The sequence below is a fragment of the Numenius arquata genome, chromosome Z (assembly GCF_964106895.1).
Source record: "Numenius arquata chromosome Z, bNumArq3.hap1.1, whole genome shotgun sequence".
Classification (NCBI taxonomy): Eukaryota; Metazoa; Chordata; class Aves; order Charadriiformes; family Scolopacidae; genus Numenius; species Numenius arquata.
This window is the reverse complement of record NC_133616.1, coordinates 44231689-44255205: the sequence shown is the minus strand read 5'-3', so window position 1 is coordinate 44255205 and position 23517 is coordinate 44231689. Positions and strand designations below refer to the sequence as shown.

Sequence of the window (23517 nt, the reverse complement as noted above, 5' to 3'; positions counted from 1 at the left end):
CCTTAGATAATTTTCCTGTGTTAACAATATCCATCAGTATAGTATTTTGAATTATGAAAAGCTCTCAACAAGTTAATAACTCCTCTTCTGCCTCAGTCATTACAAGTAAGTTTGAATTTTGCAACCAAAGGACATCATAGTCAAATGCACCATCTCATCACTAAAAAAATCCCCAGCTTCAGATTTGATATGTCTCCCTAAATCCTTTGTTATATATGGGGCATGTTGTCCACTGGCTTGTTCAGAATCAGAGAACTACTACAGAATCAGAGCTACGTTCCCATTTTATATCTTGCATTTTAAGATCAGACTCAGGAAACTAGTAGCAGACAGGAACATAAAGGTGAGACCTAAAGACTAAATGTTATATAAATAATAATGATGTAAAGCTAGAAATGCCTAAAATTATGTTCTGATAGGGTGACATTGCCTCAAAACAATGCTTTAAGAGGCACCTCTTTATTGGAACACAAGACAATGGCAGCTTAAATATTTTAAGATCTTTGTTAAATCCTTTACACAAAATTACTTTCATTAATCAGTTCACAAGAACTCTCATTCGTTGAAGTACTTATAGCAATTTGCTTCTTCAGAGTAAGGTACTTAGAAGAACTAACAACTCTGTCTTCCAAGTGTTCATGTGATAAGTAAATATTACTGCCCCCATTATACAAGTGATGCACCTGAGAGACAATTTGTGTGATCTGCCCATGACTGCAGGGACTGGAATGACAGTGTCAAACAATAAAAATATCTTTCTGTGTGTGGTTCAGATGAGCAACATCATCATTGCCTTTACATGTCTACTCACTAAAAATACTGCAGATTTGAGCACATTCATTTTTTTCTACATCTTATCTTACAACACTGACTCACATGAATTAATCCCTCTTTTGTATTCTGCTCATTGACTAAATAATGAAATGTACTAAAGACATTAAAAGATCAACACCCACAGAATCAGCATTTGGGTAGGTTCAACACAGCACAAAAGCACTTCTATAGGTACAAATGGAAACTCAAAAAGTTCAGGATTTCAGTGACTTGATGAAGGTCAAGTAGTAAGCAAGTTCCCAAGCTTCAAACTGATCTTCTTAATTATCTGGCAAACAAGGCAAAATTGTCCAGGAAGATCTCACTTCAAGCTTATTGCAGACCAATTTGAACATTAGATCATATTTGTCAAATTGCAGGTCTTTGCCCAGGATGCAAAGCTTTTATTTTGTACTTAGTTTAGAATCAGAAAGAGTAAAGCTTTTCTGTTCTAACTGCATTTCATTCTTCTTCTAGTCTATAAGCAACCCAATTGCTTAAGCAAGACATGATAACGTATGAGTTAATAATAAACAGAAGAGCTCTCCCTTTTCCCTTATCAGTACTTCAAACCATCTAAACTCTCCAAAACCTGAAATCTTTGACCAACGTGAATGAAACAGTGTTTGTTTTTAAGTCCCTTGCAATCACCCCCTCTCCCACAACATGGAGTCAAGTAAAATGTATTAAAGCAGAGAATACAATGACCATTTGCTATATGCTTACAGACAAATAAGACAGAAAAGATTTCTCCTGCTGGCCCTAAAATTACATTCAAAAGAATATGCAAAAGCCTCAATAATTGACCATGTTCAGAAAGAATCATAAAGCACCCCACTGTTATCAGGACAGCACTGTATTTAAAGTCACATAAATATGATTACTTGGGTAAATGAGGGTTAAAGACCTTAATTCATCACGGATACATTGTGTCAGAATGACAATGTTGCTTTGTAAGGAGGCTTTTATCATGCAGTTGTACAGTGCTGCTTACCCAAACTAAAATACTGTGAGGCAACTGAGAAATATGCTGCAACTGAAGACAAGTTCCAAGTTGCCCTCTCCTCTACTGTCTTTTGGATCAGAGCTCAATAACAAGAGTTTACAAGCAAAAACAATACAGTGAATGGCACACAGAGAAGGAAAAATATTCCACTACTATGAATGTGCTCCTGTTGGAATAACCAATGCTTTTAATTAAAAGGTTTAAAGGAAGTTCATGGCCCAGCACAAAAGTTGCAGAAATTACATGCGAGAAAAAGCTACCAAGAAGTAGGAGAAAAGACCCTGTTCAGACTTGGCAGGCAAAAGCTATAGATGTGTTCATAACTTTTAGTCAGCTTGGTGAAAGAGCACTGCATCCTGACTGATAGTCCATACTTTACATTTACACTCAAGAATGATGACAAGCAGCTAGCAAGGGCTTGAAGGAAAGGTAGTATTTTGGGGTGTTTGTCCTAAAAGAAACACTGCTTTCTTTCTTAAATCAATGCACACGATCTCATTACCTGATCAGAGAAAGACAAACTTCTGTACCCTGAACTGCAAAGACTTGAAAGTCAGTGAAAGGTGCAAAGCATTCATAGTCATGACTTATGTTTAGACATGGTAGGTAGGTCAGAACTTGAGGAAGCAGAAGCAGCTTTCAAAGCGTGACACCCAAGCCCATAAACACAAGAAAATAGCTGGCACTGCCTAAGTGTTATAGGAATTTCAGATTCAGTTTGTTCCCTTACCTTTGCACTACTGCACGCAGCCCAAAGCACTGACAGAAACTTCATACAAACATTCAAAAAAAGACCCTCTTACCCCAAAGTGATTAAGTACACATACATTTCCCTCTACTTGTGTCACATCTTATTTGTTAGCTTCTTAAAGACAGAAGGGGCTGCTTTGGGGAGGAATGTGTTCCCTCTCCTTTCTGATTTTGATAAAACCTACAGAAACTCCATTTATCTCTACAGTAAAGCAGATACGATAATAGTCTTATGATACAATAATAGCACATGAATACTCTGTGCTAAAATTTACTACAGTTCAAATCTGAAAAAATGTTTTCATCCTTTTAACTGAATTATGCTATTTCAAACTTTATCCACTGATTTATCTTCCATCAGTTTCCTCCATATTTTCACTCACACTTAGTGGCATGCTGCTATATTAAGATCTGCAAACTGTGTATCAGGTTGGTTATGTTGCAACTAGTTGTTTATTTACATTTATTTTTCAACACAGGAAGTAGAATAAAACACGACTAGAATTATTCTTCCACAAACCCACTCAGGGAGTTCACAAGCCTTCCCCTGCCCTATCTACTCCAGTTCTCCTGTTATTTTTCCATTTCATAAGCTGGTTAGATGGAGTCAGAAATACACACAAAATTATAAGAGCTGTCTTGGCAGCCTTCAGTGAATTCCCACCATAAGCACTCTCACATCCTCCAACAAGCAAGCAAGCTGAGGTGTTTTGTGAGAGCAACGCACAAATCTTAATGAATACATTTAAGAAATTAATTGAAGCTTTGACCATTTATGCTGCAGCATCTTGTAAGGGTCTGAAAACCTCACTTCCAGATTCAAGCAATCAAAAGCAGCTTTTCACACGAAGGTCTTGCCAACAAACCCTGTATAAGAAGGTGCTTTAAATGTACATAAGCAAAGAAATAGAGAGAATTATACTTCACCAGTTACTCTGATAAATTTTAAAATGGAAGTCCTGAAGTCTAGCACAACATTTATCCGCAGATTAGAAAAAACTATATTAGCTTTTTTGTGCTAACTCTACTTTAAGTCACTTCTAGCACAGTTCGCACACCAGTTCTGTAATACTGTTCCTGAAATTAATCATCAGGACCTGCTATGTCCCCAGCTCTAAAAGAGTGAAAAGAAGCAATGCAAGAATTAAAGCAATTGCCTCTTACCAATTACCTCAACCCAACTTCAACCCAAATCCAGACCATCACAAACAAAATGTTTTTCTTTTGTTACTGGCAGTGAGTGAGTGCTTTGTTTGTCCTCCTGACCTGCAAAAACACTCTATTACTACAATTTGGAAAGGTTACTGAGTGAAATGAACTTATCCTAAATTGTCCCCTCACCTGGAATATACAAAACAAAGAGAGAAGCCAAAAGACAGGGTAAGTTATTTTTATACAGCTTTTCAACAGATCTTGATGGAGATTGATCAGTACTGCCAAAGTACTGGAAGCTACCAGAGGACCTGGTGCTCCCTGTCACATAAAATGGACTCTTTTCTGCTCAGTACAGTAATGGAAAGAAGACAACAGAGGAATTGGAGCTCTGTGCAGTCTCTGTGGCTCTTCAGCATGTGCAGTGCTTCTAGGTACAGGCAGCTCCAATGCAGTGTATCTCAGACACAATTGCCCACCCCACATCTTTTTCTGGTGACACTACCAGTGTCAGTGACATGCTCCAACCATGGTTAAGCTCTTTAAGCACAGGACTCGGCAACGACAGAGTCTAAAAAGTGGGCAGATGATGTCCATGCAAAGATGCGATGGCATTTAAAAATGTAAGGCATAAAACAATGTCTTCAAGAAGCTGCAGATGCCTGCTGTGAACCCAAATGCAGTGAAAATTTCATCCTTTACATAAAGACATTTCCTACGGAACACAGAGTGCTGATTGCCTATTCAAACATTTCTTTTTCTGATTTTCAGTGGAACATTTTTTTCCCTTTTAGTACATGGTTACATGAAAAATACCACTGAGTGTCAGTTTGACTGCTCCAGTTACTGAGTGACTATTTCGATTTTTCCAAACTGCTTGCTGAAGAAGGGTGGGGTGATGTTTAACGACAGGCTGTCTGAGGTGACCGAGTTGTGTTCTCACAAGAAAACTGAAAAATGAAGCACAGTCTCTTGTGCCTGATGTAACTCAGAAGTTCCTTCTTAGGAATTCAAAAAATAATTAATATATTGGGGAAGATTTGTAAAGAATTTATCTTGTTTTATAAATATTTTCAATGGCAATCTGGGCATTTTATTCCTTCCCACTTCCCTACTAAGACTGTTTATTAAACCACCAATTATAACACGATGTCTGTATGCTAAGTTGCGACTAATTTTGCTGACACTGAATTCAATGGCAAACGACTCAAGGAGTTCACAGGTACCTGGTTTGATCCTTTTACTCAGAATTTCCAAGCTACATTTTTCAAATGTATTGAACTGATTAACACTGACTGCAAAAAACTTCTCTTCACCTCTGCCTTATTTTCCTCATGTTTAAATACTCCAGGTCGTTTATCTTCATTTATAAATTCTAAATATATAGTTATGCTGCAGGCTTTTCAGACAAGGTAATATTTTATTATTAGCCTGGGTATTACATATCGATATGGTGTTCTAATCTCATGTCTTTAAATATTGCTTTAATATAAATTCAGTAACACTGATGACGATAAATGGAGACAGTGTTTCTGGGTCTTTGGACTATGGACAGATGCAGACTGTGAAGCTCAGGTGTGAACGCAAACTTTGGAAAACTTTGAGGTTCACTTCAGGAACAACAAGGTCACTTCTTTCTAATGAAACATTCAAAAGTTCTTTGTAGCTCACAGTGACATTTCACCATTAGTGCATATACTATGCCTGTGATCAGTTTTTGAAGGAGTTCACCTTTACTGATCTTCCTAACTGGTCAAATTTAAAGAATAAAATAAACACTATATATGAGGTTGCTGCCTTTTCATAGTTTCATATAGTCATCTCCCCAAAAGTTTATCCTTACTATGATCTACGTCGACAACTCTGCAATATAAAACTACTGAAGTCAAACTAGTGTTCATGCAAGAACACTATTTTTGTGAGAAAAGTTGTACCTGAAGGTACTAAAACACAACCACCATGTAAGGCTTAACATGTTACCACATAAAACACAACTTTGTGCATTCTGCCTCAGGGTACAGTTTACTTCCTACTTGCTCCAATAATACAATGTTGAAATATTTAATGCAAATTTTGAAAATTCTAACAAGAATTCAGCTTTAAAGAGCTAATGTCAGACTCTCCCATCATTGCTCTCATTTACCTTCTGCCTACTCCAGCTCTCTAAATGCAATTCAGAAAGCTTCAGACACAAATAAAATTTACATTGAACTGTTGTTCAGTTACAAAAAGTTTTTTCTAGTCTTTGGCCAAAACTCTATCCTGCTGGCTCCATGTTGCTATTCAGGATATTTCACAATGACTGTCCTCTTTTAATGGTACCCCAAAGAACAGAAATTATGTCATAGCAGATGGAGAGAAAAGGTTACTGTCCCACCAAGCTAATCTGCACCAACTACATTTCTGCTCCGCTCAAATCTCACTTGTTCCAGGAACTCTCCTCTAAATATAATACAGAAACACAAAATATACAGTAGATATCTCTGAAAAGAGCACTTGTCAAGAGCAAGTAAGGGTTACCAAAACATATATCTATGTGGTACTATGTCATAAGCACAGCTGAGAGAAAGGACATGCAGTTAACAGGAGCCTATCAAAAGATTACTTACCACCGTCTCCACAGACCCTTTAACTACACATCTTAAGAACAAAAGCTCATCTTCATTAGCGCACAGCAAAGCACTTTCCAGTTGTCCCAACAAGACAGCAAGTATTTAATTTTTTTTTAATATAATTTCACCCACATCACCAGACACAAACTGATGATAGCAGTAAAATAATACAGTAGTGGAGTTGTTCTGGTACCTCCATGATACACATACCTTCATCTAGCTGTAAAATAAATAATAAATAGGAGGACTGAGATTTCCCCCTTCCACAGGAACATGAGCACTTGCCATTGTCTCTGGTTGCTACTTCCCAAGACACAAACAGAAGCTCAAGAAAATGCATGTCAGAAAGCACCACCCTGTCATACACAGGACCCACTGCAAATACACTTTCCACTTTTGCCATTGTTTCCCAATGAATCTATCACCTTAATGTGACATTTGTAGTATGGTCTGAAGTACCTCTTACATACAGCATAGATTCTCGTCAAATTGTTGTAATCAAACTCATATCAGAATAAATTTCATTTCTTATCTTCTTCCTACCTACTCTGACTCAAGTACTATTTTACTCCATGAAGTGTCCCAGGGGGCTTTGCAGCAGAAGAGAGAGAAATGGGACTTGTCAAAACAAAAAAAAAGAGAAGAGTTTGATCCAAAATTCTGCGCATGCCTCTGCTCTTACTTACCTGATGAATAAACAAAACACTATATGTGATGCCACTTAATCTAGTTATTTTGACTGCTCTTAGTGCAGAAACCTATGGAATCAGCTCATACAAGCCACAATTACGGAAGGTATAAAAGACAACCCTGCTTACCTTTCATCCCAAACTTAGAGTGTCTTCCAAACTTCAGAATAATGAGCATTATTACTAAGCCAGTGCACACCAGTGCTGCAATTCCCACCACAACATACACCTAAAGAAAGAGGACACAAACAGATCTGCTTGTGTTGCTCTCATGACCTTCAAAGCACACATTCAAATTAACCCAATTAGTAAAGAGACTCATTTCAACTGGGAAACATTTGCACTCAGATCAAAGAGTACAGAAAACAGTCACTTGTTGAGGTTTCTTCTGTCCTGCAGAGAACAGAGATTCAGACACCTCTGAGAACAACTTTTCAACATCCTACACGTTCAAGGCAGGTGGGAGGGCACACACACCACCCCTTTTCCTTCCAGCAGAGTTATAAGAAAACACATAAAAGAAGCACATAGGAAAAAGTTTTTTTACTGTGAGAGTGGCTGAACACTGGTACAGATTGCCCAGAGTGGCTGTAGAGTCTCCATCCCTTGGGATATCAAAATCAGAGTGGACAGAATCCTGAGCAACCATGCTGGCCCCGTTTTAAGCAGGGGGCATTGGACCAGAGGATTTCCAGAGGTCCCTTCCAAGCTCAGCTGTTCAATGATTCTTAGATGAGATAAGATTGTCTGGGATCTTCCCAATTTTTTAGCACAGTGTCCCAAGTCATGAATGCACATGCTCTCCACTGCCTGCTGCTTTATGTAGTCACTGATGCAGGGAGGTTGCTGTATCAACCAGACTAGCCATCTGCTCCCAGTTTCCAGCAATTCAGTTCAGGACAGCATGAGAGTCAAGGCAGCAAAGGAGGAGGCCCACCAATTCAGCTACTTATACTAAAATCTACTGCAAATTATTTGATCAAAAATCTACACGAAATCATGCTTTAAAAACATACAATTAGAATTTGAAAGTGCATTGCAGCACATCCCCTCTTTAAGGAGGAGCTGACTCCAGGACCGGAATTCAAACAACAATCTTCAAATTACTTTGGAAGTCTTTGTTTTGTAAATAAAGAGTTGCTCTCCTTGGCTAAAATTAGAAGCAATTCTTAGGCTAAAAAATTACAGTTAGTTGTTCAGAAAAGCATGGAACAAAGTAACTAGCAATTTTACTTGGACTGAAAAGTGATTCACTCTTTCAAAAAAATGGGGGGAGGGCAAGAGTGGGGAGCACTGATTTTCTTTTTTTTCCTTTTTTTTTTTTCTGAGTTTTGTCCAGAACACACTAATAGCTCCAGCGTTCTGGCAGCTCAGGGTCCTATTACAACCTGCACAGTTTTGTGAGTTGTGTAGCCAGAAAGTCCACCAAGATTACAGATCAGGAAACAATGTATATACTTACAGTGATGCTATCTTCATTCTCTTTGTTGGAAACATCCGTAGAAGTGATTTGATTACTGTTATTTGTGGTGTCTCCGAGATCATTAGGCGTGGTTTCATACTCTTAGGAAAGGAAAAAAAGGTTGCTTTTATAATTTTGTAATCTTAGAGGTGAAAGGATTGTCTTTATTATTTCTGCTCTATAAGACAGAAAGGCCACTAACAACTCTCAGGACTCCAAGCTCTTTGGAAACAATATATAATTGCTAAAGTAGCTGGAACATTTTGGGGGGTATGCCTGTAGCAGATAATCAAAAAATATGTTGCGACTAACAAACATGAAAAGAGAAGCAATCTACACCCCAATGTGTATCACTGGAAAAACTAGAGTTAAGTAAGAACTCTATCCATAAAGCTATTGTTATGCGCTTCCGAGTTTCCATTAAAAATGAAAGACTGCTCTCTACACTGAACTTCTCCAACCTTGTTTTCAGCCAAATATAGGACAGTCGTAGAAATTAACTTGGGGACTTTTGTTTAGCTGAGAAGAACTTCTTAGATGGGGTTTTAGCCAGTTTGTTACTATCAAATGTGAAATAGCTGTTTTTCTTCATTTAAAAAAAAATAAAAAATACTGTTCATGCACAGAGGTTACAGTCTAGCATTATAAACTGTCATACAGATAAACCTGTGAAAAAATTAAGCGCCTGAGATGTTATGAAGAAACTTGATTTATCAAAATAATCCCACTGGCAGATCTACAAGGGTGAACCCAGAAATATTCCATCAAACAAGTGAACATGGCTTAATTATTTATACACGGATATTTACAGCCCATTTGACTCCTGTCAAATTTCTTCAAATAAGATAAAAAGGATTAAATAGTATACACATGAACTTAGAGAAATGGGCATTAAAATAAAATTTTAAAATGCATATATTTTATGATTACTTCTGAAAATATACGTAGCATTTCAATCTTATGACTGTAATGTGTAAGAGATGAAAGAAACAAACAAGGGCAATAACTGCATCTATTACGAAATGCACCTCCAGCATTGTAATTTAAACTTGCAATTAACTGCGTATTTCTTTACATGTTTTGATTAAAATCAGTGCCGTAAGCCTACCAATGAAATTATAACTGTGAATCTGAAAAGGCAGAGCTCAGAGGCATAGCTGTCACTAACTGCAGAGGCAGGAACTCCTAACACTGCAGAACTGCTGCTGAGAAAGGGCAGGGAGGGCCTTAGCTTGGTCTTCCTTAGCTCCCAAGGCCATTTTGGAGAGCTCAGTTGGCAATGCTAGCAACAAGCTGCATTGAGCTTTTGATCTTCATGCATGCACGAACACATTTGCTTCCTACAAAGCACTTGGCAGGCTGCAGATTTTTTGGTATATGAAGCTATGCAGCTACTTCTGGCACCACTGCTACAGTCAGTACAGTCAGGTTGTCTAATCAGCTCACATAGTCTTTTGGCTCTACACCATACATGTGAGGAACTCTTTCAAGCCAAAATACATGTTAAGTATACAAAGCTTTTACGAGAAACAAAATTTAATTTCCTGGTCTTTTACAGTTTGAATTCCCCGACCCAGCACTGCATCTCTATGCCTATAGCTTCCTATGCAGCAAGGTTAGAAGAGTAGCAAGGGGGAAATGAACAGTGCTCCTTACTCCAGGCAGCACAAATGCCACCTGCACAAGCGGCCTGGGCACTTGGACAAGGTGCTGTGCAGACTTGCTTTGACTATGCGCTTTGCCACAGCAAAGGAGGAAGCTTCTGCTTCATTCATTTGCAGGCAGAGCCTGCTTTATAACAAGCGTATCAGCCTACAAGATTGGGAAAATCTTCACAAAGATAGTTTTGACCAAACCTACATTTACGGCAGCTTTATAAGATCAATATATAAAACAAATATTTAGAGTCTTTGCTGCTCTGGCTCTGTAATACAAACTTTCAAGAGGGAAATTTTTTTGCTCCTAATTTTACCTGTAAATACCGGTGAGCAAAAGCTCACTATTTATACTCACATGTGTACTAAGCTACTGGAAATGACACCCTGAGGGATTAATGCGAACTATGCAGAGTGTTTCAGGTCTGGTCTGTGAATCCTCTGAGTGCACTTTTGTATTAAAATGGGCAAGAGCTAAAGAAGGCCCCGTCAGTATGCTGGTATTGCATTGCCATTCCCAGCTGTGTAACTGCAAAGCGCTTGCATGTGAACCAGTGCCAGATCTCCAAAGCCTCTTGGAATGGGTGAGCCAGGCAAGGAAAACACACACAACAGCTACCCAGCCAAAACCAGGCAATTCTGAGTTAAACAAATCCCTGTTCATTTCACTGTGAAATCCTGACATGGACACTGAGCACTCCAGTACAGACAGGGTCACGCCTCTTGACTCATGCATGCTATGTGGGACTCCCATCGCTTCAGGGCCAGGTTCTCCAATGCCGCCTACCTCAGGCAGCCACCTGTGACCATGCCAACTGCAGTGAATCGCATCTGAGGATGGGCAGTGTTTTGCAGCCATTTTACAAACCTGGGATGCGGACAAGATCACAGTCACACCAGCTCCAGGAGAGTCTCTGGGGCTGGGTGATATGGGGCACGTTGTCTCCCTCATGTTCACAGCTACGTCAGAAGCAGCAGCCTGACACGGAGATGTCAACTCAGAACCAAAGAAGCTGGCGTTGCATTCAATCTCCTGCTCAGCCCTGGCCCAGTCGCTTCGTTTCTCTCGGTGACTTCCCAGATGGGGCCGGGATGGCCTCTCCTCCCCGTCTTTTCCACCAGGGGAGCCAAAGGCACTAGTGGCTGCCCCACGCTGGCGGCAGGCCATGCCCTGGCAAACACCATGTCGTGCAGCCTGCTGCAACCTCATCAGTTCTTCCGTTTCCCACTGCACGCTCAAAACGCCCAATGGAAAGCGTATGGGAATCACCTCACATGGAGCATAGGATGCAGAAAGGTGCTCAGTTCCCAAGGTACAGACCGAACTCAGCCAAGTCCTCTACTTGTCTCCATGCAGAGGGGTACTTGAGGCTGGGGTCCCCTGCCCTCCGCCGCCTCCCTCTCTGTCTCCTCACAGCCCGGCCCTGCCTGGCCATGGGCGCTGCTAAGCTGGGCCCACCTGTGAGCTGGTGGCCCAGGGCAGGGCCCAATGCCCAGGGCTGGGGCTGCCCTGGTGTCCCCCTCGCTCCTGGCTGGGGCAATGGGTCGGGCCTGGCTGTCAGGCCCTGCCCTAAGGCACCCCCATGGGGAGGCCCCGGCCCCGCAGTGCCCCAACACGTGCAGGGAAGTACTTTGCAACTGCCATCAACTTCAGCCATAGCCAACAGGCTGACAGACACACAGCTAGTCCAGTGCCCAGCAGATTAAATCCTCTGCCGCTGCTTTCACCCCTTGCACTGGGCATGCCCACAGTATGATTAGCACAGCGCTTGGAAAGGTGCATTTTGAAGGGAAGATGGCGAGAGCCTGGAAGATAAAGTGCTTTAAAACTTTCTTCCAACATAACCCATGTTGCAGATAAAGAGGTTAGCACAGAGATAGAGCGGTCTGAAAAAAAAGTCAAGAAAACCGCTCAGTCTCTGAGGGAAGCTTATCTCAGGAGTCCGTCCCACCGTCAGCCATGCAGGCAGTCATTCTCTGAGGAAGCAGCAGTTCCTAGACTTTCCATCTGGCCTCATTTATTCACCTCACTAACTGGACCTGTGAATTTGGAATAATTAGGGAAATACTCTGGACTACAAAGTGTTTCTCAAAGAAAGCACTGAGTCACTGAAACAAAGATCAAAGACAGGAGTTTCAAACAGCAGAAAGAAAAGCCAGGAATAAAAAGGAAGGCTGCTCTCATTAGGACTAGGTCTTGCAGTCTGTGATCTCCTAGCGCAACTGGAAGCACACATCTCAGCAGAAACCTACCCAAGTCAACCAAAGCACAGCAGTCACATGGTTAAAAGCCATATACAGGTATCAGGACCTTGATAAACAGCTCAATCGAGATCTTCATGCATACATCTTATATAATACAACACATGTAAGGAATTGTGCAAACCATCACCACCTTCCCACCCACCCCCAAAAAAAAGAATTTGGAAAGAGAGGGAGGGGAAGCTATTCTTTAGTATTTCTAAGCACTAAAAGCCAAATTGATGCTTCAATTGCACATTTGCTAAAGTTTAATGACATGGAATGGAATCAAAGCAATAACATTTAGATCAGCTTAAGGAAACTTGACTCATGGGCCATTTCATCCAAATAAAAAAGACTCCTAAAAGGATCCAGCTCCTGCTGGAAGCTAAAGGGTATTTGGATATGTTGGTTAGGACAGACTTTCCTGCTCACCAGAAGTATACCAGAAGTACTATCAAAAACTAGCCAGTTGCTTTTCATTCTGCAGCTTCCTTTCTAGTGCATACTGGCTCTCACTAGGTACAGACCAAAACATTATGCCGAACTACAAAACTAATGTGAACACTGCGTCATCAAATCCTCTGGCAGACACTCAGATATCACCGAGTTTATGTTCTGCTTATGCAAGAGAGATTAAGGGAAGGTACAAATTAGCGGACAGAGCAAAATAAATTGCCTACAGGAAAACTTACTTGTGCCAACCTCATTTTTAAGTGGGATTTAGGGGTACATTTTTGGCAGCAAACAAGTATGGAATCATCACTGAAAAAATAAATTAAGTTATATAAGAAGAAATCACGATCTCTCTTTCCTCCAAGAAATGCCTCCAAAACGGTCACAAAAATCTCATGCCTGTGAGCTATATCAGACAGCTGTCATCCTACAGGATCAACTGCAACCATTCGTAGCAGTGGATTTATGCTTCTCCTAATGTGAATCAAAAGCAGCAGAGTAAGTAAAACGTCATATTGCCTTCATCTATTTTAAATAATATAAGGCAGCAGAAGAACCAAAAATAAGAAGTACCTTTTAGAACCGTGTTATAATAAGCGCCATTTCAATTTAACTGAGCCTGACATTCAATCTTTTAATGGTTTCAGTTCCTTCATTTCTATCATTAAAAGAAAAGAAAAAGGAAATCAAATATGTACCATAAACGTCTGGATCCACAATTGGGCCACTACCTGTACATGGAGAAGAGAAAAAAGAAAGAAAAAGCCTTTGTAAATAAATTGCAAATGCTGGAAGAATAAGAGTTTCTAAAGGAATTTTTTCTAAGAGTTGACATGTTATTTGCAATAGCAATGATCAGAACCTACACATATGCAAAGCAAGATCAATATATTGCAGTATCTGTTTATCAGATTACATTTAAAACGATTTTAGAGCTATCCCAAAGGTTAATATTTTGCTTCATGTGAAACAGCTAATGCACAGGGCACTGGCTCTGGCAAAGGCAGGTGTATTTCCCAACTGGGCAAAATTTTGCTTTCTGCTGTTAATGGTAAAATTCTCCCTGACCTTAAGTATTAGCAGAATTCATTGACCATTAAAAATTATTGACTTTTACCTGGTCAAAAAATTTTGCTATTAAATCACTGTGAGAGCAAACAGCTGTGAGCTGGCAAGTTAAGGGCTAGAGGTAGCAATGACCTAAGCAGCACCATTTCATTTGCTCTGTAAAAGGATGCTTCCAAGAAGCCAGCTGCACAGCTGATGATACACAGACTCTTACAAAAAGAGTCAGATGTCTCAAAAGCCAGCCTTTACACAGGCAAATGGATATCCATCTAGTCTACACTTTTCTAAATTTTACTAGCTTCAGTTTGCAGCTTTTTCTAATTACTGCACACATGTATGGCTGAGCACATATGTGAGTATAATGCATAGAACGCCCACTGAAATTAGTGTACTATTAGACTATTCCTGCTTTGAAAAATACTTGTGTTGTATTTCAATATACTCGTTCATTCTGGTCTACAATATATTTATAGCATAGCTTATGTAGTAGGCTTCTAATCATCTCTTCCATATTTTTACTCTTTCTTTTTTGTTCATTTGGAAATAAAATTAACAGGGAGTTAAAATCTCTGAGGATGAGTCAAACTTCAAAAAGCATAATTATGTTTATAGTACTATACAGTAAATCCATAGCAGTGGCATTACACTGGCATAAAGCCACCATGAAGTATGACCAGAACACCATTGTTTCTGCTTACATTAACAGCATGAGAACCTGTGCTGAAAATACTGAACAGAGTTGCAACCTATTTGCAGAATGGCAGCAGATAAGTAGGTTTATTTTTAAATGCATTTGAAGTTATTATAGTATCCAGACATATAGGTTAATAGACCCCACGAGAACTGTCATGTCAATCCGCAAAAATAAGTAACAAACAAGTGAAGAAAGCTTGTACTGTCTGTCCTCAAGCAATTTCTGACCAGGGTTTTCTGTCCATAAAAGTTCATAGCCTCATTTTTTCCAGTATAAAACATCTATCTGAAAGACAGTATTTCTAATTTACAAAAAACCAACAAAAAAATTCCCAGGCCTTTATTCCTGATTAAATGGCAACATCTTTGTTACTGTTAACCAGAATCTGAATAAAGTAATCAGATTAGTTTAACCCCTAAGTCATGCCAGGAATATAAACTAGGGATATAGGGATATAAACTGTAAGTCATCAACTCCATTCAAATACCTTTTATATAACTAAACAGTTCACTTCAAATAAAGTTACAAAAATCAAGATGCTGGATAAGACCCAAATTTTTATTTAGTATTCCCTACATAGAAATTTATCTACTCAATCATCAAAACATCAGTTGAAGCTACTTTAGCATTAAACTTCACCACAGTAATTCTGCATGTTTACATGCAATTACTTTTAAGGCAAACACAGAACAGCTTTGTTGTTTGGTCCCTGTTAGAACAGGTTGTTGTGTAAATAATCTATTAAGAAACTTATCCTATTCACTCATCTTTATAAGTTACATCAACTACACCTAGTTTACTTGCTTCTTTATAAAGTTCACATTTTCAAAACAAGGCAGCAGGAAAAGACTCAATCCAAAAAACATTCTTCTGCAAAACAGCCCCATGTTGTTATGCTGCTCAAGCAAGATGATTCTTCTAAGGAATATTTAATGTTATTCTTTTACTTTGACAAAATACTATGTGACTTGGATTCCTTCACCTGAATTTGAGAGTAGAGTGCTGGTAGATGCATAAGCTTAATTAAAAATACTTATTATTGGTAAAAATCTCTCCTGCATTCATTAGCTGTCTTGGATCAACTATGAGAAGAGCCTCCAGAATAAAACATGAACATTTCCTGCTTACTGTTTCCTGCACTGTAGTCTCAAATAACCAAATTATCCTCAGCAAGAACAGCTTCACAGGAATCCAAAAACTTTAGCAGATTAAAGCTAGTTAAAAATTTAGCTAATAGAATGTGAAATTTATTCTTCCAGGTCTTCATATTTAAACAAAGTCTTAAATTACATCATTAACTGTGTTAACATTAACTCAATCCAAATCCCACTGTGGTACATGCTTTGATTTCCTCTCCTCTATGCCTTCATCTTCAGACTAGCAAAAATTGTTCTGCAAGTAGCATGCTGGAAATTGAAGGCATATTAGGCACAAATCCTCTCTTCATCATGTTTGATGCAACTTTGAAAGTGCAATATTACACTGTTGATGACAGAACATGCTTCAGACTTAGTTGTATTTATTTTAGATAGACATATGGATTATAGGTGAGAGGCTCTTTTTAATTTTCTTTTGTTTTTACCTTCAGAACATTTGCCCATAAGTGACGCAATAACCAGAGAATCAGTTTAAAGATCAGTGAGTATACCCCACCCCATGAAACATCAGGGCTGGTATTTAATTCAGGCATGAAGGCATGGAAATGAACATAATACCAGGGCGTAGGCCTTAATCTTTATGCTTCATTGTACAATATGTGGGCCAAAAGAAGAAACTACACAGTAACGAGAGCACTGAAAAAGCCTTTTAAGGGTTTGAAAAAGCCTGACAGTGCTTTAAATAGTAATAGTTTAAAACAAAAATTGTAATACAATGCAGAGGATTCTAGGTTTTTAACATTTGCTCTTATGCCAGCTTCAGCGGAGAAGACAATGTTGTGAAGTTTTCTAAAGGCCAATGCCATGATTCTTACAGGAAAAAGCCCCACTAATAAAAACCGTACTGAAGAGCCTAAGTAGATAAGCAATTCCCCCATTGTTAATTTTTAAGACTGGTTTGGTGCCATCCACTATGCATGAACTAATTTCTAATGCAGTTACATCCTGTCTATACATAGTCGAGTTTCCTCTATACTCGTTTTTGTGAAACTTAATCCACCAGAGAGCTTGGGAAAAGCTTAAAGAACACAGCACAGATTATCTTGAGAGATTTATATTCCTTATGAGCATAAAGAGGACTGAACAAATAAATAATACTGTGTTTTTAATTTGGAGGAAACCTACAGTTCTATTTACTGATTTAAAAAGCCACAACTGTGAAATCTTCAGTGTACAGGGGAGAAGCATAAAGGAAAAACAGAACAGTAAAAGGCATTTGGATCAAAGACAAAAAATTATAAATTTGCCCTAATGTATTAGAGGAACTGTGATTCTGTTAAGAAAATGAAGCCAGGTTCATGTTAAATAATAAGGGTGTAAGAGAACTTCCATCGTACACAGAACTTCTGTGAGGGGAACTGCTTTACCGAACCGTTATAATGCAGTATTAGAGGACACCAGTAGCTGAAACCATGGCGTGCTTCTGTAATGAATCTATTTAAGGAAGAACTCCAGAGAAAAAAGAGGAGAGCGGCACTAAGGACAGCAGGAATAAAAAACAGCCTGGGTGTGTCAGCTCTCCACCTTTTCCTTCTAAGGGTGGGAAAGCAAAAAACCTGCCATCACTCTCCCAACAGGAGATTAAGCTGATAGAGAAAAATGTTAAATACAGACCATGTTTTTACTGTCTACAGCCTGCAATGTAGAAGGGAGAATTTAAAAATTCACATTTTTTTTCCGCCAGATAACATTAGCACTGCACATTGCTGTTTCAGAAAAAGAAAGCAGATATTTACATCCTATGGCTAAAAAGCCAAAGGTACACGCATGCTTGTATTTTCAGATATGGCTGTGCAATCATTTGCACAAAAACATGCCTTTGTTTCCACTCCACCTGTGCAAGGAGTGAGTGGAAACTCAGAGTTTTTTCCACATACAGAAATATGCTTACATATATGTCTTCTTACTCTTACAGTCACTTCCCATATGGTTTTTAAGATGTGGAAAAAGATCAAACCACGGTGAACATAATTTGCTTTCAATAGCCCCTGCAGTTCAATGAGTTAGTGCACCTTGAGCCTGCTCACATAGCATTTAGGAAGGCTGAGGCAGAGTTTTTAGAGCAACTGAAGATGCATGCATTTAACAGCAACCATCTTGAGCATGGATATTCTTAGGCACGTAGGTGCACAACGTTCACCGAAACAAAGGGAATTGGACATCGAAATGCCTGGGAAGACATGAGACCTTGTCCATCCGGCCTCTGGGTTACTTGTTTTCTCTCCAGCTCCCTCTGGTGTCCTAAACAACATATTATCATCAACTCACTGCACTGCACTTACCGATTTTGCAACAAGGCACTGGATGCTACATAAGCGTCCCTCTGTGTCCCTGGATACACTGTCTAGTTGCATTCATATACAGTGCAGAAAACTTACAGAGTGGCCAAATTGGCACTCAGTGCTTTCCAGGATCAGAACAGAGGTTTGACAAAAGACTTCAGAAACAGCAACCTTTTACTAGCCTTAGCTGGCACTGAGGATGTTTACTCAAAGGGAAGATTTACAGAGCATTAGCATGGCCTCCCTTAGAAAGCAATAAAGAAGAAAATGCTCAAGAAAAAGATGATTTTACAGCTAATCTTGAAGACATTCATTCAGAGGGGAAAAAAAAAAAACAACCCACACAGCATATCAAAAGCTTCCTCCAAAATAGTTAAACTGGCCAGGAGCACTGTCTCCCCAGTCTCATCAATTTGCAATTGCTAACATAAAAAAAAATATACTTACCATCTCCAGGCACTGACATGAAATGAGCATCAACCCGCTTTTCATCCTCTCCATACTCATTCTTTGCCAGTAAGGTATAAGCACCATTATTCAGGTGGGTAGGGTTGTCCAGCTGAAGGCAGCCATGGTATTCACTTTGATTAATAACATGTATTTTAGTACAGATGTATTCAGACTCATTCAGTATAGCCCCTTCATAGAACCACTGCAACGTGGGCTTAGGGTTCCCTTTCACAGTGAATGGAATACACCAGTGGTGGTCCGGGGTTGGAGATTCAATAAACGTGATATTTGGTGCAACTATATTGGAAAAAAGAGTGAAGAACATCAGAATATTCTGAATATGTCTTTCCTCCCTTGCCTCCCTCCCCCCAAAGTTATCAGGGAAATATTCTTCACTCATCAGTACAAAAGTATGCTATTAGTAAAAATGATACCTATTTGAAGGATACTCACACAGGAATCCACCTGTTCTGCCTAGGGTACTGTGTTCACAACTGAAATGAAGCCATTCTTTAGAAAGAAACAAAATAAACTAGTTTCAGGCAAAGACTGAACACCTGTTAAATCAATTAAACCTTGTAAGGTGTGGGAAGTTCAGTTACTGAGTCACTGAGAATGAGGAAAGAGACATTTTAGCTTTACTCTGCTGTAAAAATGGTGCAAAGGGGTGCTGAAGGAACACAACAATATTGAAAATATTTAAAAGTTAGCCAAAAGCAAGTAGTACTGGAAATATATTCAGCTAGGAATTCAAACTTTCAGATTATTCTCTTCACAGAATCAAAGCCGGAACAGATGACTTAATTCCCTGGATTTTTCTGTCAGGGAAAGACAACTTTCTACTATACATTTTCTATTCTTTGTTCAAACCTGCTAAATGCCTAAGTTTACAGAGTTGTTCTGCTTCCCTCGGGAGATTATTCCAACACCTTGCCCATTATTTCACTATTGGGAAATTTTCCTTGATATTTATATTCTTAACTGCCTCTAATTTCATCTAGTTATACTCTTTTCTATCACTCATAACAAGTGCCAAGCTCAGAATCTCATTACACTATTCAAACATTTGTAGCTTATGTTCCTTCCCGTAGCTATTACATACCCAGTTTCAACCAACAAACCTACATTTACAGTGATTTTTCTAGTTTACTCTGTCATGAGCACATGCTGAACAAAGTTTGCCATCTACAATGTGTTCCATTCCCATCTTCAATTAAACAGAGGGTTGCAACTTGTGAAAACATGCTGTCTAGTTCACATAAAATGAATAAAGCTGGAACCTCAGATCTAAGAAGCCAGTGCCTTTACACTGCGTGTCCCTTCCCCCTTCCTTGGCTCCAACAAATAAGCATATTATCCAAAACTACAACAAATGGATTTACATCGGGCAGTACAAATGTTGCAAGTGTGTTATTTTTTGGACAAAGCAGTTCTTGCCTTAGATAATAAGAACTTCAATATTGGTAGTCGCTTACAGTTAATTCTATGAGCCTCTTGATGTGTTCACACTTCTTAATTCCTAAGACAGTGTCTGTTCGTGCACACCATTTCAAACCTTCCCACACCGACAGTGCTATTGAGTATTTTGGGTTTCAGACTTTTACTTACAGATCATTTTAACTGGAAGATAAAGCATTTAGAGATACATTTTTTGTAGAACACAGGACTGAAAAAGATAAATACAACAACTGCTGGCTGGGCTACTCCCGGAATTAACCGCTGTAGATAGTTCATGTGCCTTAAGGGTTTTTGTTCAACAACCTGTGTGCCCCGAAAAAATTTATACCCAAACCAGTTGCTGATAATGAGGTTTGGCCTCAGGAGCTGTATGGAGGCCTGCATACGTACAGAATACCGTGAGCTCGGCAGAGGCTTGGTCCTCTCCCACAATGTTCTCTGCTACACAGGAAATCCACAGTCCGCTGTCCATGGATGAAACATTCTTTATGGTTAGCGAGGCAGGGTTCTTACTTGTGTCACTCTACAGGTGATCAGAAAAACACGTATGTGTCAACCACAGCATAAAGAACAAGAGAGAGGGAATCACTGGCCACAACTGAATGGCATTTTTCATTTTCCCTTCCTTTTAACTGTATCAGTCCACAACTGATCACAGACTTACTTTACTGTATTATCGAAACAGATTCAAAACACATACAGAACCAATTATAAGTGTCAGTGGCAGTGGATTCAAAGCTTCAGAAGTCCTGCTACAAACACTGCAGACAACCATATTTCTGTCCGGTCACTTTCTGTTTCTGTCTTTTTTAAAACACTTCTTCCCCTCTACAGGAATGTTTTTTTCTCTGCCGGCACACTTGCTCATCTTTCTCTTCCACTTCATAACTAATTTCTGTGGTCTACCTCTGCTCCCCTTGAACTTTTTCTTCCCTCCTGTATTTTATTCAATGCTTTCTTTAGTCTTCCTTTTGCCTCTTTCCTCTACACTTACACTTGACATCTCTTCCACTGCTGCCTTCTAAGCTCTACTGCACCTTGACAACAATGTGTCTTCTCCTGAGCCAAATTTCTCTTGAAAGCTTCTTCTTCTTATGAAACCTACCACAAGAAATTACATACCTTCTACTAAGCTACTGCCCAAGTACTGTTTTACGTGTTTAGGCACACGCTAATTAAGGCAAGAATGATTATTCTTAGAAATCTTGATTCTTACAATTCTTAGAAAGCTTAGTGCCCATTTACAGCCTTAAATGCCATATTGAATATGCAGCTATGCAACACTGAATAAAGCAAATAGGGCTGAATTACACACACCCCAAAAAAATAAAAACGCTAGCAAGCCAGTTGTTAAAGGCTCTTGTTTTCTTAAATCAGGTCCTTCATATGATCTCCAAATAATTACTATTTCCATACTTCAATTTTTCAATTAATTATTCAATTAATTTAATTGTGAGACTATTTTCTTAAAAAGGAAAGGAACAAAAACACATTAGGAAAATTTTTAAAAACTACTTTCGAGGTACTTTTCTTAGAGTACACATACACTTCAGTGCTGCACAGAACACAAACAAATAATGCACTGCATCTGTAAAACCACAGTGACTTTCAGTGGCAGTCAATGGGGACATGCAGGAACACTCCTGCATACAGTCCTGTGGAATGAGAATTTTGAACCTCAAGATGACTCCTTAGTTCCACTTAAGTTAAATGTCCCTTTGATTTCAGTGTGACACTAGGGGAGGTGAGTGGAAAAGCAAACACCCCATTACACACTTCTCTTTGTGCAGCTCTCAGGTGAGCAGTGCTCAAAGCTGGACTGAAAGCAGACAGGCTCAACCGCAGGCTCAGGGCTGAAATCTAAAGCAAGAACTCTAACCAACACCAATCAGATTATACATCAGCATGGAAACTGAGAGCATACAGTTAGCTTTGTAGAACTAGAGTTTAGTTCTAACTTTTTTTAATGTCTCTCTCCGTAAAACAGGAAAGAGACAAAACAGGCAAAAGCAGCATAGGAGGTGAAGAAAAGGGAGGCAGAAACTGAGATATGGAAGTGAGAGAAAGGAAACCAAAAACAGCACTCACAGAAAAGGAAGGATAGTTGTGAATGGCAAATGAGGTTTAAAAGACATTCATTCTTCTGCTAGTGAAAAGACTACTGTGCTCCATGGCTAAGGTTGTAGCTAGCCTGTATTATGAGCTCCTCTGAAATCTCAAGATGAAGTTAAGCCAGGACAGAATGTTTCTGGAAAGCTTGAAGCAAACTGACTGTGGCATTTCAAAGATAGGAGGGTTAAAAAATGAGATGATCTCACTTCTTGAACATAATCCCACATTTTTTTTGGCTCATAACGAGAAAAAGAAAAAGAAAAAGAAAAAGAAAAAGAAAAAGAAGAAGAAAAAGAAAAAGAAGAAGAAAAAGAAAAAGAAAAAGAAAAAGAAAAAGAAAAAGAAAAAGAAAAAGAAAAAGAAAAAGAAAAAGAAGAAGAAGAAGAAAAAGAAGAAGAAAAAGAAAAAGAAAAAGAAAAAGAAAAAGAAAAAGAAAAAGAAAAAGAAAAAGAAAAAGAAAAAGAAAAAGAAAAAGAAAAAGAAAAAGAAAAAGAAAAAGAAAAAGAAAAAGAAAAAGAAAAAGAAAAAGAAAAAGAAAAAGAAAAAGAAGAAGAAAAAGAAAAAGAAAAAGAAAAAAAAGAAAAAGAAAAAGAAAAAGAAAAAGAAAAAGAAAAAGAAAAAGAAAAAGAAAAAGAAAAAGAAAAAGAAAAAGAAAAAGAAAAAGAAAAAGAAAAAGAAAAAGAAGAAAAAGAAAAAGAAAAAGAAAAAGAAAAAGAAAAAGAAAAAGAAAAAGAAAAAGAAAAAGAAAAAGAAAAAGAAAAAGAAAAAGAAAAAGAAAGAAAAAAAGAAAAAGAAGAAAAGGAAAGAAAAACCACGACTTGGCATAGGTTCCCCAAACTGTTTTAACTTCTTGTTCTTGATGATGATTGACGCCTTTGGGTAGTTTTTCAGCTTAGAGAAAATTTTAAAAATAAAACTAGAACTCTGCAGAACTCTTACTTATGAGAGCTGAAAGACAGACTAGTCAAATTCTATACATGCCCAACATAATGATCTCAAGGAAGAAAATACAAAGATTATGAGATCCCAGAGGTCCTGTCTCTTCTGCAGTGTAGGAGCAGTTTTGTAAGTACACATTTTGCACTTTGTATAGACCAGGAAGCTTTGAGCAGTCTGCACCACCATGAATGTAGAAAAGCCAATGCCATAAAATTGTAAATAATAGAGGGTCTTGCTCACTGTGTAAATAATGGCATTTAAGAGGTCAGCAGCTGCATGTTGAAGACCTGCTTATATACCTCTCCTTACCAACACTTCCATCAGAAAGCACTTAATCATTGTATATTCAGTGTGAACACAGTCTAAGGTAGGGACACAGAACACAAAGACCTCAGAAAACAAAACTTCCCCTGCCTAGATGATTTTATTGAGGAAACATCTTCATACATCATTAAGAAAAAACCCTGCCATTCTTTTCAGTAAAACCTTCACCTCAATTTCCAAGGTTTCCTGTTGTTGCT

The 23517-nt window shown here is 38.7% G+C and overlaps 1 protein-coding gene across 5 annotated transcripts in view; it reads right to left on the bottom strand.

The window, feature by feature from the left end:
• The window catches only part of NTRK2 (neurotrophic receptor tyrosine kinase 2), a 208114-nt gene that overhangs the window by 142017 nt on the left and 42580 nt on the right, over positions 1-23517 (bottom strand). For 3 of the 5 annotated variants that reach the window (XM_074166919.1, XM_074166920.1, XM_074166923.1), the window contains exons 7-11: positions 20336-20468; positions 18485-18784; positions 13535-13567; positions 8485-8585; positions 7152-7251 (exon numbers count right to left, since the gene is read on the bottom strand). In XM_074166919.1, coding sequence (XP_074023020.1) covers positions 7152-7251; positions 8485-8585; positions 13535-13567; positions 18485-18784; positions 20336-20468 — 667 coding nt within the window. Of the gene's footprint in view, positions 1-7151; positions 7252-8484; positions 8586-13534; positions 13568-18480; positions 18785-20335; positions 20469-23517 lie in introns of all 5 variants that reach the window. The other 2 variants (XM_074166921.1, XM_074166922.1) reach the window with 2 other exon arrangements.